This window comes from Lynx canadensis, chromosome B1 (assembly GCF_007474595.2).
Source record: "Lynx canadensis isolate LIC74 chromosome B1, mLynCan4.pri.v2, whole genome shotgun sequence".
NCBI lineage: Eukaryota > Metazoa > Chordata > Mammalia > Carnivora > Felidae > Lynx > Lynx canadensis.
Window position 1 is genome coordinate 41,300,369 of NC_044306.2, and position 13,359 is coordinate 41,313,727.

The window sequence follows — 13,359 nt, forward strand, 5'->3', positions numbered from 1 at the left end:
AAATGACTGATTTAAACCAGTCTTCCTTTAAAGAGGGGGCCTAGGAAATGGAGCAATTCACTCTGTGGCTTTCGTTGAGACCTTGAACTCCTCCGTGTGGCCTGGCACGTTCAGGGCAGGAGCCGGTGATGACGTAGAGCCCTGCTACTCAAAAGCGCGGCTCCTGGATCAGTAGCAACAGCACAGCCTGTGAGCTGCTCAGGAAGGCAGAACTCCAGCCCCACCCCAGTCTTCCTGAATCGGAGTCGGCATCTAAAACGATCTCTGGGCAATTGGCGTTCATATTAAGGCTCCGGAGGCACTGTTCTGGCTAATAGTGTCATAGCCCACATCCCTCTGTAGGCTGCTCAGCGCAAGGGAGGCCATGGGGAGTGAGCCTGCGTACATGTGATCAGGAGGGGCACATGGGTTCTAGTCTCAGACTTACCACTGAACATCCACTTTCCACCTATGACTTACTACCAGCCCGGTCTCCTTCTCAGGACTGCTGTGAGGGCCAACAGGGATCCTTGCTAACAAAGCCCTACATGATCTGGGCCCAGCCTGCTCCTCAGACCCTCCTGTGTACCATTTTCCATTTTGCTCATTGTGTTCTGGGCACACTGACTGCAGCCAGAGCTCATTTCTGCCTCAGGGCTTTTGTACAATCTATTTTCTCTGCTGGGAATGACCTTCCTTTTGATCTGCGTGTCTGGCTCCTTCTTGGTGTTCAGGTCTCAGCCTAATTCAGTGAGATTCACTGAATTCGGCGAGGACCTCTTAACCCCAATCTAGTTACTCTCTAGGGAGTCACCCTGTTCCAATCCTCTGCAAAGCACTTATCCCATGTGAACAGTGACAGTGACTGTCTTATTCTGGGTTGGAGCCTCAGTGCCTTGAACTGTGCTGGCACACTGCATGCTCAACACATATTTGTTTTATAAATGGCTGAAGAGGGTAAAGTCACTGTGGAAAAAACAAAGCACTGCATGAAATAGAAAATGTTTTTATTAATGAATAAAACCTTCCTTGCTTCCACTTTGTGATTTCTCTTGGAAATGATAACCATATTACATCGATTACTCTAAAAGCCTACATCATATAAATGAAAATCTGCTGCCTTCTCGTCAGCAAGAAAGGACTGGAATGCAGGTTCCTTTTTCTCATGTTTCAAGGAAAAGACGATTCATTCACTGTCTCTACATCCTCCCTTCAGGTATCCCTGTGATACTCACCCCTCATATTAGTTTAATTTCATCCACTTCCCTTGAGAAAGTAGAGCTAAAAACAGAAACGCTGCTGAGGTCACAAGATAGGATAATGTTGCTGTTAACATTCCTGGCCAAGAATGGCCAGATGGCCTGGAGGGTGGCTTGGCCAAGCTGCCTGAGATTCAGGGAAGGGCTGCAGCTTAGCAGCAGGGAGAACATCCTTCATTAGGCCACAAAATGAGAACTGCCCCGAGGCTCCTTCTGCCACAAAACAGAAACTTAATAATGGTTTATTGGTTTAGTTGTGATTCTCAGTTAGCCAGGACAGAAACTATTGTAAGTCCAATATGAGAGGTTTCAGAAGGTTACTTCACACAATCTAGTGAGATACCCTAGAAGATATTTTATCTTCTGTTGGAACAGGCGCATAAAGGGAGAATCTCCAGGTCCCTGCCCAGCACGTGGAATCAGCAGAGCGATGGCTCCATCTACTGACTGTGGCTAAAACAGCAGTCAGGTTGTGTGGCCAGGTAGGTCCTTGAGCTCCTTCTCAATGCCCAAGGGATCCACAGCACTGCGGAGGAGATCTGCTGTCCTGAGAGACAAAGTGGGAAGAAGTTTCTAAATATTTCCTTTAAGGTTCCAGCCCATCATTCTTGTTTATTTATTTTTGATTTTAAATCAACTGAACAGCTCCAGAAGCCACCAGAGGTGCAATGGTTTTATAACGGATCAAGTGCTGTGAGCCTTCCTCCAAGTCAATCACATAGTCCCTGAAAAAGAAGGAAAAAAATGTATCCACAGAGCTGAGCTGGTGCCCCAATGGAGTAAGATTTCCCATGGTCAAGGACTCACCTCTGCTCGTCTGTTTCTGGTTCTACCAGTATGTTTTCCTGTCGTTCTTTTACTCTCAGAAACACGTATGAATCTAGATCTGGTTTGGGAACTGCCAGAGAAATGATAATGCAGTCAGAAAATGTTCAGCAGCTCACAAGATCAATATGGGAAAGTTGCTGGGATTAACTGTCCCGAGCACTAAGGGACCCCTGATGTGAAAGCATTTTGGGGGAGGGGTAACTTTGAGGAGACATCTGGCTCTTTATGGAAACAGCATGCTTCCCATCCATGGTTTCACACAGCAACAGCTCGTGCAATAGATGACAATATGTAAAATGTGCTGGGAATCCCGCCACACACCATGGAAGACACAAGCAAGCGTAACACGTGGTCTCTTTGGAAAGGGCTACCAGCAGCATCTGATAAAGCCTCACAGTGGTGGCACATTCACTCAGGGAAGTGGGGAGAAAGGAGTCAATGTAGACTTAATGAGGGAAAGTGAGCCTGGGAGGTAATACCAAGGGCCAAGGTAGAAATATACATGACGTTCTGGGAGGACAGAGTGTATAAATCTAGTGAGCAATATTTTTATACAAGGGAGTGGGAGGAGGGAGAATGAAAAAGACTGGGTGATGGGATAGTCTTGAACGTCAGACTACGGAATACAAGCTTTCACCGTAAGTGGTCCTTCACTGGCTGATTACAGGGTAAGAGGCTGTTGCCTCTTCCACCATCAGCCAACATTTCATGTAAGGAGGTGCCCTGTGCTGGGTCGCTCAACAGCTCTTCACTTCCCAGAGCTCCATGTGTGCCCAGAGGACTCCCATCAGCTGCAGGTTCTGAGAACCTACTGGATAACTCTCAGTTCTAAGAGGCTAGCTCAGCATTCATGTTGCCCTTGATTCCCTCACCCACAGGTGGGGGATCAGGATAATTGGCTCAAAGGTGTAAGGGGGTTCCCCGGGCCACTCCACAGTTTGGGGCCTGCCAAAGAGACTCCAACTTCACAGGGTCAGTTGCCCCCACTGAGCAGCTACTCATTCTAGGGAACCCAGCTTAGATTTCAAAATGCCTTCCCCCACTCTGCCAGTGGGGTCTACGGTACTCCAGAGGTCTGAGGGGGACTCAGGGCACCTGGGCTAACTAAGCACGACTGATTTCACTGGGGCAGGCGGATCCTCCTGCAAGCTTCCAATTCCAGGGGGCCTGGCTCTAGTCCTTGGAAGGGATCTGGGGCAAGTGGCATGTGACTGTTTTAGAATGTGTCCGCCAGCAGTGAGTAGAATTCAGTTCAAGTCAGTTTCAGGAATTCAGAAGCATGCTCATGGCTGTTTGAATCAACTAGATGCGATAGCGCTGGGCAATGATTAGGGATACGGTCCTTGCTTCATTCCTATTCTTCCAAGGTGCAGACAAAAGTGGCCGAACTGGACACGGACTGGAGCTTTTATTTTCCTCAGGCAGGTCCACCAACTGACCACTTCAGAGTTCCACAAACCTGCTATGGGTCTGCCTTGCTCCTGGTGTCATAGGTTGCACTGTGTCCCCTCAACACTCATTTGTTGAAGCCCTAAGCCCAGTCCTTCAGAATGGGAATGTATTTGGAAACAGCCTTTAAAGAGGTAATTAAGCTGAAATGAGACCATTAGGGTAGGCCTAGTCCAGGCTGACTGGTGTCCTTATAGAAGAGGAGGAGACATGAGGGGTTTGTGTGCACAGAGCGGCAGCCATGGGGGAGGCCCCAGAGGAAACCAAGACTGCTAGCACCCCAATCGCAGGCTTCTGGCCTAGAGAAAATAAATGTTTTTTAAGCCCTCCAGTCTTCGTACTTCATTATAGCAGCCTGAGCTGACTGAGACGCCCGGGCAACCATCCTCCTGCCACAGGGGTCACAGAGTGGCCCCCAGCACAGGATGTGTGGGAGATGAATTCCCAGGGCTCAGTTGTACTTGAACTTGTGGCCTCAGCACATTACATGCAGGTTGTGAACAAGGTGGATCCCAGAGAACGGTTTCATTTGGCCTGGCAATTTTGCTGGATGAGGTTCTGCTGGGATATGTCAAGCTGCCAACAGCTGAGGGCCATGGACTTTAACCTACACATCAGAGGTCCCCAACTGGCTGATCCAGGGTTGAGCGTGACTACCATAACTCCCTTCCCTTGGCTCAGCAGGATGTTTGGGGGACTGTGCGAGATGAGCACAAAGGTAGCTTTGGCTGGGTTTCCCTTCTCCCGGCTGCCTTCCCTTTCTCCTCTCGCTCTCAGCCCTGCTCCCCTTTCCATGAGACAACCCACACAACAAAAAATACTGGGAGCCCTTCCTCTGGGTGGCTGGGAAGTGAGTGGCAATCACTGAAGGTCTGTTTAGCCTATTTAACTCCTCCTTGGTAGCTAGGCAGTCCCTGCATGGGTTGGAATCTGTGGAAAAGTGCGAGCCCCTTGAATGTAGAGACCTTTGCCTCCTCAGTCTCAGAAGAGTGTAGCATGCTGTGGATGCCCAGCAGATACCGATTGAAGGAATGAATGACTGAACATGAGCAAGTCTACATTTTTAATGGCAGTCATAAGAATTTCAGCCTAAGCTGAAGACCACAAAAGTCATGCTGAAATGGCTACCCTTACACCTGCTTTTAATGATTTGTTTTTAACGCACAACACTTCCTCTCTTCCCTTTTCTGCTTATCTACAATACTTACTTTTCCAGGCTTGAGAGTAAACATGAAGATCTTATTCCAAGGCACCTGAAGCTATGTCTGAAAAGAGAGCGTTCTGCTCACCTGACCTCAAGAGGTCCACCATCTGTAAGTTAGGAGGCATATGCTTTAAGGCAACATTCTTGAGGTACGTCTCTGTGTTAGCCATGTACCTGAAAGACAGGAATCCAAATTGCTGTGACCACATGACTGGCAGGAGCTGCCGGGTTGGTGGATGCACACCAGTGGCCCAGCCATCGGATCCATGGAGACAACCACCAAAACTCATGCTCACAAGCCAGGGAAAGAAAGCAGTCCCCCTGTGTCCTGCTTACTCACTGTTTGGCAAAGACCAGCTCCTCTGGAGAAAGGCTAGATAGCTCCCCTTCGTGGGCTGTTTTCTCCTTTTCGAGGATATGAGGGAAAAACTTCTCTATCTGAGGATAAATAAAAATCGTGAAAATGTGTCAGGACTCAAGAGTCAAATATACTAGTTTTCTGAAATGGGTTGAGGTTAATCTAGAATTGACTTCAAAAAATGGCAAGTCTTGGGGAGCCTGGGTGGCTCAGTCGGTTAAGCATCTGGACTTCAGCTCAGGTCATGATCCTGTGGTTCGTGAGTTTGAGCCCCATGTTGGGTTCTCACGCTGTCAGCACAGAGCCCACTTCAGATCCTCTGTCCCCCTCTCTTTCTGCCCCTCCCCTGCTCACTCTCTCAAAAAATCAAATAAACATTAAAAAAAAAAAAGGCAAGTCTTCATGGTCATGACCCTTTCTAGACTTTCAAGATTTCAAGAAGGCAGGTTTCAAAGAATTCCGAGCAAAGATAAGTGCTCTAAAAAGGAAGACCATTTAAAAAGGATGAGAGGAGGGGTGCCTGGGTGGCTCAGTCGGTTAAGCATACGACTTTGGCTCAGGTCATGATCTCGCGGTCCGTGAGTTCGAGCCCCGCATCGGTCTCTGTGCTGATAGCTCAGAGCCTGGAGCCTGCTTTGGATTCTGTGTCTCCCTCTCTCTCTGCCCCTCCCCTGTTCATGCTCTGTCTCTCTCTGTCTCAAAAATAATAAATAAACATTAAAAAAATAAATAAAAATAAATTAAAAGGATGAGAGGCTTTCATGAAAGAAAATATGAAAATACAGCTGTAAATGATATTTATGAGGGAGACAGGGGATATCACTTAACATTTCTAGGTAACTGTAGAGGTTGTTTTCTATGCGATAGAACATAAAAAAGCTGGAAAGATGAATACAGAATGCACAAGCAGACAGAATAGTGACTCTTAATTATAAGAATATAACTAGCAAGGATGAAGTCCACAATGAGGCAAGCTTGGAAAAAATGTGGAAGGAAATGCAAGCAGGGAAATGACAATGAGAAGGACCTGAAGCCGAGATAAATGAGCGCTTATCTGTTAAAAGGAGTTTAAGTTTTGCAATTTCATTGCAAAGTTAGACGTAAGTTAGACGACCTCAGAACTATAGCTGAACGTTAAGTTATCAGGGTCAATTTGACACTGGCGACAAGATGGGTACAAAATAATTTCTGAAACTGGTTTTCCTTTGGTCATTATTCCCTGGCCAACTGATGCAAACGACTCTGCAGGACTGCCATGTTGTAATTCAACAGGGCACCATCCACACAGCTGATAAACAGACTATAAATGTGTCCTCAGAAGTGTGCAACACATGTTCCATTCATGCTTGTCCAGAATAATCTTTTGTCCTCTTTACTCTTTAGCTACCCTGATATTGGTCTTTGCAGCACCTTCAGGCCCTGGATTCTCCCAGGCCCCAGCCCAACTTCTCCCCCAAGACACTCAATCTATATTACAAACTGCACTGCCTTAACACCCACAGGCATCTCCATGTCAAACCTTCATGAGCCGACATCGCAAGTAGCTGCTAAGGACATAGCGGATCCTCTCCATCTCCATTCGATGGATACTGACCTTCAGGTCCCCTTTCTTGGCTCTCCTGAGATTTTCTTCCTGTTAAAAGAGAAAATGAAGTGTATAAAAAAGATGATATTCAGACTAAGGACCCTCTTTGTTTAATCTGCACAATTCCACAGGGACTATCATCCCTGGCAGTGTTGAGGACTCAAAGACTACATTTAGGTCAAAGGAGAACCAAAAAACTCCTGAGAGTTCTCATTTGCATACACAAATAATATAGATGTGACTACAGCCTCATTATAAAAAGTTCAAACAATTCTCATTTACTTTTAGAAAACAACCATCTGAATCAAATCTGAATATGGTCAGTCAGAAGGGCCTAGAAGAATTCTGGTCTAATTGTAAAGGAGAGAGTATAGCAGAAAAAATGTCCAAGAGCAGTGTTAAATCACCAGTTGAGAAATGATAAAATACCAATGTTTTAAAGGTACTCTGAGGCTGATAAGGACTTAAGCTCAGCTCATGAAAGCCAAGGGCCACAAACTCAAGTGTCTGTGGGGGTCAGGCAGGCAAGGTATCTGAGAAAGGTGGGCAGTTAGGGACTGTGGGGAGCAGATAGCACATGAAAAGGGGGGGGTTGCCCTTACCCAGCTCTGGTCAGCTGTTCTCATATAGAAATGTGGGTCTGGTATTGACAGGGTTTTAGACTTTTCAGGGAGAGCTGATGTCTAGATATTCAAAGGAACACTCATGCTTTATAAATGTAGGTAACCAACTCAATATTAAAAACAAAACAAAACAAAACAAGGCTGGGCCAAACAAAAAAGACTACAAACAAAACAGGCTACAACCTCTCACTATGCTGACAAACCCTTTTAAAGTTCTCTTCCTTTGTAACCCTGACATAAGCAATTCTTACCATGTGGTCTAGCTGTTCCATGACACATTCTACAATTTCAGACTTGCTTTCCAGCAGCTCAGGGGCAAACTTTTCATTCATCCAGGCCTAAAAAACAATGCCCCCCCCATATATATCAGTATCATTCACAATGGAGCAAAATAACCCTGTAAGTCTGTACATATCCCATGAAAACCACAGCTATTTCCGACAAAGAAAACTGTTTGCCTGTGAGTTGGAAATACTGGAAATGCTTTCAAAACAAGCTACGTTTATGATAGCTTTTCTATTTTTTTAGTAGGTAGGCTGTGTTTACAATCTTATAGTTAACCGACATTACAAAAAAAGAAAAATCACTTCATTCCAAAAATGTTGTCAGTATGATACCTACTACTGAGAGTAACACCACCTGGTGTTCAAACTGTACCTTTCACCAAATAACAACACATTTCTACTTCTTCACCTGCTACTTCCCACCAGGGGGCACCAGCACCATTCTATTGTAAGAGATGAAGTAACACATAAATCCACACATCTCATTCTTGAAGCTTAGAGCCAATTTACAAATACTTTTTCATTCGTCACTATACCATCTGAGAGGAAATGGATACAGTTATCCTTATATTATTAATGAGAAAACACAGATTATTTACTAACTGCCTAAAAGTATAGAGGATCACAATATAAAAGGATATTCATCTATTAAATAGTTTTGGAACAAGAGGTTAAATCCTTAATTTATGTATGACTCAGGCCCAGATGCTTGGTACATTTCAGAAATTACCAAGGCTTAGAGAACTGAAATATCCACAAGTGACTGAGGAAAACTAATCTTCTCTTTCAATTACAGGAAATTTAGTTTCAGCATAGCTCAGAATTACATGCCAATCAGGCTCACTTTATTCCTTTTGATGTCCTTGAGTCTCTGCATCTCCAATTATCACGATGAAGACACATTATTAAATACTAGGTACTGGTACTATCATAAAAATGTTTCTCACATGCTCAAGCACCTGCAACCAGACAGTCTGTATTTTCTTTTTTTTTTTTAATTTTTTTTTAAACGTTTATTTATTTTCGAGACAGAGAGAGACAGAGCATGAACGGGGGAGGGTCAGAGCGAGGGAGACACAGAATCTGAAACAGGCTCCAGGCTCCGAGCTGTCAGCACAGAGCCCAACGTGGGGCTCGAACTCACGGACTGCGAGATCATGACCTGAGCTGAAGTCAGACGCTTAACTGACTGAGCCACCCAGGCTCCCCGACAGTCTGTATTTTCAAGTAGCATTATACGTGAGGAAAGCCCAAATTGTCATACAGGACTAATAAAGCAGCAGTTTTTCTTTTTAACTGATTTTATTAAATACTGAATAGGTACAGTAATATTTAGTACATACAACACGAATGGAAATATAAATACCTGTGTGCACAGAACTTCATTAACACGTATTATCATTTCTTTAAAAGTCTCTGTGTCTCCCTCCCTCTTCAAAGGTATTCGTTAGCCTGACCTTAGTATTTAATTTTCTCCACAGTGTCACTACATTTGTTTGTATCTCTACATAACAATTCCCAATGATTTCAAAGAAAATGAAAGCACTTTCTGGGTATACACTGGGGTGAAATGGGGTAGATATGAGGGAGATTTCTCATTGACATTATGAAATTATTTTGATAAAAATGTATAAAACATTAGGAGAAAATCTATAGAAGTGTAAAACCTTCAAAAAAAAGTTTTTAATATATTTAGTGAGAAACTTACATTTAAATCCATGGGCTTTTTTTAACAATCAGGTTCTATGTTTGAAATAGCTGTATCTGGTTCCTGATGAAAAATTTTAATGACAAGCTGTTCATCATTATGGACTAAATTGTGTCCCCAATCCATATGTTCAAGTCCTAACTCCTAGCACCTCTGAATGTGCCTGTATTTGGAAATAAGGTCTTTACAGAGGTAATCAAGTTAAAATGAGGTCATTAGGTGAGCCCTAATCCAGTGACCTATGTCCTTACAAGAGGAGGAACTCTGAACACAGACACACATGGCAGATCACGTGAAAACACAGGGAGAAGATGGCCATCTACAGGCCCAGGAGAGAAGCCGCAGAAGAAACCTACAGTGCCATCACCTTGATTTCAGACTTCTGGCCCCCAGAGATGAGAAAATACAGGTCTGTTATTTAATCCACCCAATCTGTGGCACTTCATTATACAGCTTTAGCAAACTAATACAATCATTAAAATGAGAAAATCTGCACTGTAGGTAATAACTTTTAAATCATTTTTTTAACAGGTATTCATGAGTATCCTATACATGCTTCCAGAGCTGTGTTTATCAACGGCCCATCAGGCTGCTCCTCAGGCCATGCTGTGCAGCCTCCGAGTCTGTGTCCGGCTCCAGCAGCTGTCCAGGTGGTGGACCCATGCCATGGCATACTCGGGGCACTGCAACGGAGCTTCAGGCCCGAGACGTGAGGCATGCTCACCTTCCGCCAACCGGGGCTGTGTTGTCAGACCCCACTATCCTCAGGCTTCCTTCCAAGGAGCCCCTCGTACCCAAAAGAGGCAACCAGCCTGGGTTGCCTCTGGCTGTCCCAGAGGGTAGATGGTCAACATGATGAGGCACGGCAGTGCACTAGTGTGTGCCACAAGCTCGGCCTCGAACAATAGTTTTGCAAATGGTGGAGCTTAACATAAATCGTTTCTTCAAAAACTTACTTTTTATTGTTCTACATTATTCTCTTGAGAGTGACCCATGTTGTCGCAGGAGCTACCTTTCACTCATTTTATTGCTGGTTTTTTTCCTGCTGTGTGTGTGTGTGTGTGTGTGTGTGTGTGTGTGTGTGTACACACACATATCTCATGATTTTTATTCATTCTATTGTTGATGGATATTTGGGCTATTTTTGGTTTTTAACTTTTGCAAGCAATACTATTAACGTTTTGTGCATGTCTCCTGGAAGTTTTCTCTAGGGTTGTCCCTGGGAGTAGAATGATTAGGGCACAAGATATGTATGCTTTCAACCTGACAATACAAGAATAAATTATTTTCCAAAGTGCACCAATTCACCACAGTATATACAGGTGTGCAAATGGCCCTATGTCCTTGCTTTATATTATTCACCTTTTTCATTTCTGCCAATCTGACGGGTATGAAATGGTATCTCCTTGGGATTTAAATCTTCATGTTCCTGATCACTAAAAAGATTGAACATCTTTTTCAAGGTATTACTGGCCATCGGGGTTTCCACTTCTGGGAGATGCCTGTTCGGACTTCATTTTTTCTATTGAGTAGTTTGTAAAGTTTGTTTAGATACTGTGGATACTAATATTGTGAACAATTTTCTCCCAGTTTTGTAGCATGTCTTTTTACTGTCATCAAGATGTAAAAAAAAAAAAAAAATTTTAATTTTAATCCAGTTGAATGTATCTGTTTTTTCCTTTATGCTTTGTGCTTTTGGACTTTTGTTTAATGAATCCTTTCCTAACAAACAGGGGCTCTTAAACTAGGTGGGCAGATTTCAGGGTGTCTGTGAATCTCCTGAAATTATATGTAAAATTTCTGCATGTGTGTGTATGCATATATTATTCTGGACAAAAGAGCCAGTTTTCACCAGATTTTCAAAAAGGTCTGTGATATAGGGGCGCCTGGGTGGCGCAGTCGGTTAAACGTCCGACTTCAGCCAGGTCACGATCTCGCGGTCCGTGAGTTCGAGCCCCGCGTCAGGCTCTGGGCTGATGGCTCAGAGGCTGGAGCCTGTTTCCGATTCTGTGTCTCCCTCTCTCTCTGCCCCTCCCCCGTTCATGCTCTGTCTCTCTCTGTCCCAAAAATAAATAAACGTTGAAAGAAAAAAAAATTTTTTTTAAAAAAAAGGTCTGTGATATAAAAACAAATTAAGAATTACTCCTTAATTATCATCACAGATTATCATATAAGGATACAGTTTTAAAATTATCCTTCTTTTGTCACTCATAACATGCATGGTAGGACAGAATGAATACTAAAGTAACAAACATGAGGCAGTTCTGGAAAGGGGCTGTTAAAGGGAGAAGACAAGAATAAGGCAACGAGTGTAGTAGATGAAGAGCACACATTTTGGAGTCAAAGAGACTTGATTCACATTGGACAGTAACACCTACATTATTGGATTATTGTAAGAATTATTACTACTCACAGCTAACATTGAGTGCTTATCTTGTGTCAAACAATATACTAAGTGTTTTACATATATCATTTCATTTAACCCTCACAGCAACTCTGTGAAATAAACACCTTTATTAATGCATACCTGCTCCAGGCTTTCAATGAGCTCTGCAGGAGTCAGGACCACCTCTTCACTACCCCCATCAGAGTCCTGTGCTGTGGGGTCCAGTTCCTCTGTCATGTTCTCTGAAACCAGGAACCTAATGGGAATAAAAGAACCAATACCCTGCAATGTGTTTTCCATATATTTGCAATAATATGCAACTGTATATCTACAACTGGTGTTATAGAGGCTCCTTGGCAGTGGCTAGTCAATTCATAGGCTTTGAATGTTTCCAACTCTTTGCCTCTTCTTTTGAACCTTAAGTCAGGTATCAGTTCCCCAAAGAGGTCACCCCTTAAAAAGTGTTTCCAGGTACATCTCGAATCAAGCATCTATCACACCAGGCAGTAACTGTTTGTCTTCCTGGTAGAAGTCCTTTCCTTGAGGGCTGTGTTCACTTCAGTTCAAATATAAATCACGCATCTGCTTTGTCCCTGGCACTTCTAAGTACTGGGACATCATTACCTGTGTACTCCTGCGCTTGGCGCCGTGCTTAACTCACAGCAGACACTTAAACCTGTTGGAAGAACTAATGAATGCTTAATTTCCTAGAGCCACAGGCCCAGCAACATCAGACCAGTGATCCCAAAGGCTAAGAAGGTGGGTGGCGGGGACGAGAGGATGCCCTCGGAGCATCCGGGAAAGTGAGCATATTCCTCTCGTCTCTCGGTGCCACAGGAGCACAGTTATCCCCTCCTCCAACACACACACACACACATACACACACACACACACACCCAGATGTCCCACTCGCCCACTTGGATGCTCACCTGGGCACCGGGGAGGCAGAGAGGCACTCCGAGGTAGCAGGCGGTACTGGAAACTCTTGGGGAGCTGCCCCAGATTCCCAAGGAGCAACTGGCGGCGGAACGACAATCTCAAGGCCTTTCCCGGCTGTAGCTGACCCTTCTCAACTCCCGCGCTCTTCTCCCAAACTTACCGCCCCCGCACGACGTCACCACGCTCGGGCGGCGCTGACCAATCACGGCCGGGGGCGGGGATTCGGCTCTCCGCGTCTAGCGCGCCCTGCGGCCTCAGGAAAGGAGGTGAGCCCCGCCCACTTCGCTCGGCCGCCTTCCTGTGCGTTCGCGTCTGACACCGCCCAGGGAAGGTCTGGAGGGGGCGCCTAGTGATTGCGGGAGTGCGTCGGAGGCAGCCTTCGGGTCCCTGGGATGCAATGCCCCGAGAGCGCGCCCTGGCCAGCAGGGAGGCCATCAACAGAAATGGGCTTTGTTAAAATCAGGCCACTTCCGTCTCTTGGGTCATCTTCTCTGCCCACCGCTCTTGTGGCCCTCTGGTTCCTTCATTCTTGCCAGGGCTTCACTGTGGCCACTACGTCCAGGTCTAAAAACCTTGAGGCTAGTGGTTCTTAAAGGGTGGTACCAGACCACAAGCAGCAACATTGCCGGGAAACCCGTGAGAAATGCAGATTCTCAGGCCTGACCTAGACCTACTGAGTCAGAAATTCTGGGGGTGTTTCAACAGGCTCTCCAAGCAAAACTAACGCAGGTGAGGTTGGAGAACGCTGCTTTAGGCT

The 13,359-nt window shown here is 45.0% G+C and overlaps 1 protein-coding gene across 1 annotated transcript; it reads right to left on the reverse strand.

Annotated features, from left to right (window-relative positions):
* Positions 1-969: 969 nt before the first annotated feature.
* On the reverse strand, positions 970-12,756 carry GINS4 (GINS complex subunit 4). The gene is made up of 8 exons (XM_030312572.1): positions 12,593-12,756; positions 11,805-11,919; positions 7,537-7,623; positions 6,597-6,710; positions 5,060-5,157; positions 4,805-4,893; positions 2,046-2,136; positions 970-1,963 (listed from the first exon to the last, which is right to left on the reverse strand). Exons 2-8 carry the CDS (start codon positions 11,898-11,900, stop codon positions 1,867-1,869), a joined length of 672 nt encoding a protein of 223 aa, XP_030168432.1. The 5' UTR covers positions 11,901-11,919; positions 12,593-12,756; the 3' UTR covers positions 970-1,866.
* Between the last annotated feature and the right edge of the window lie 603 nt (positions 12,757-13,359).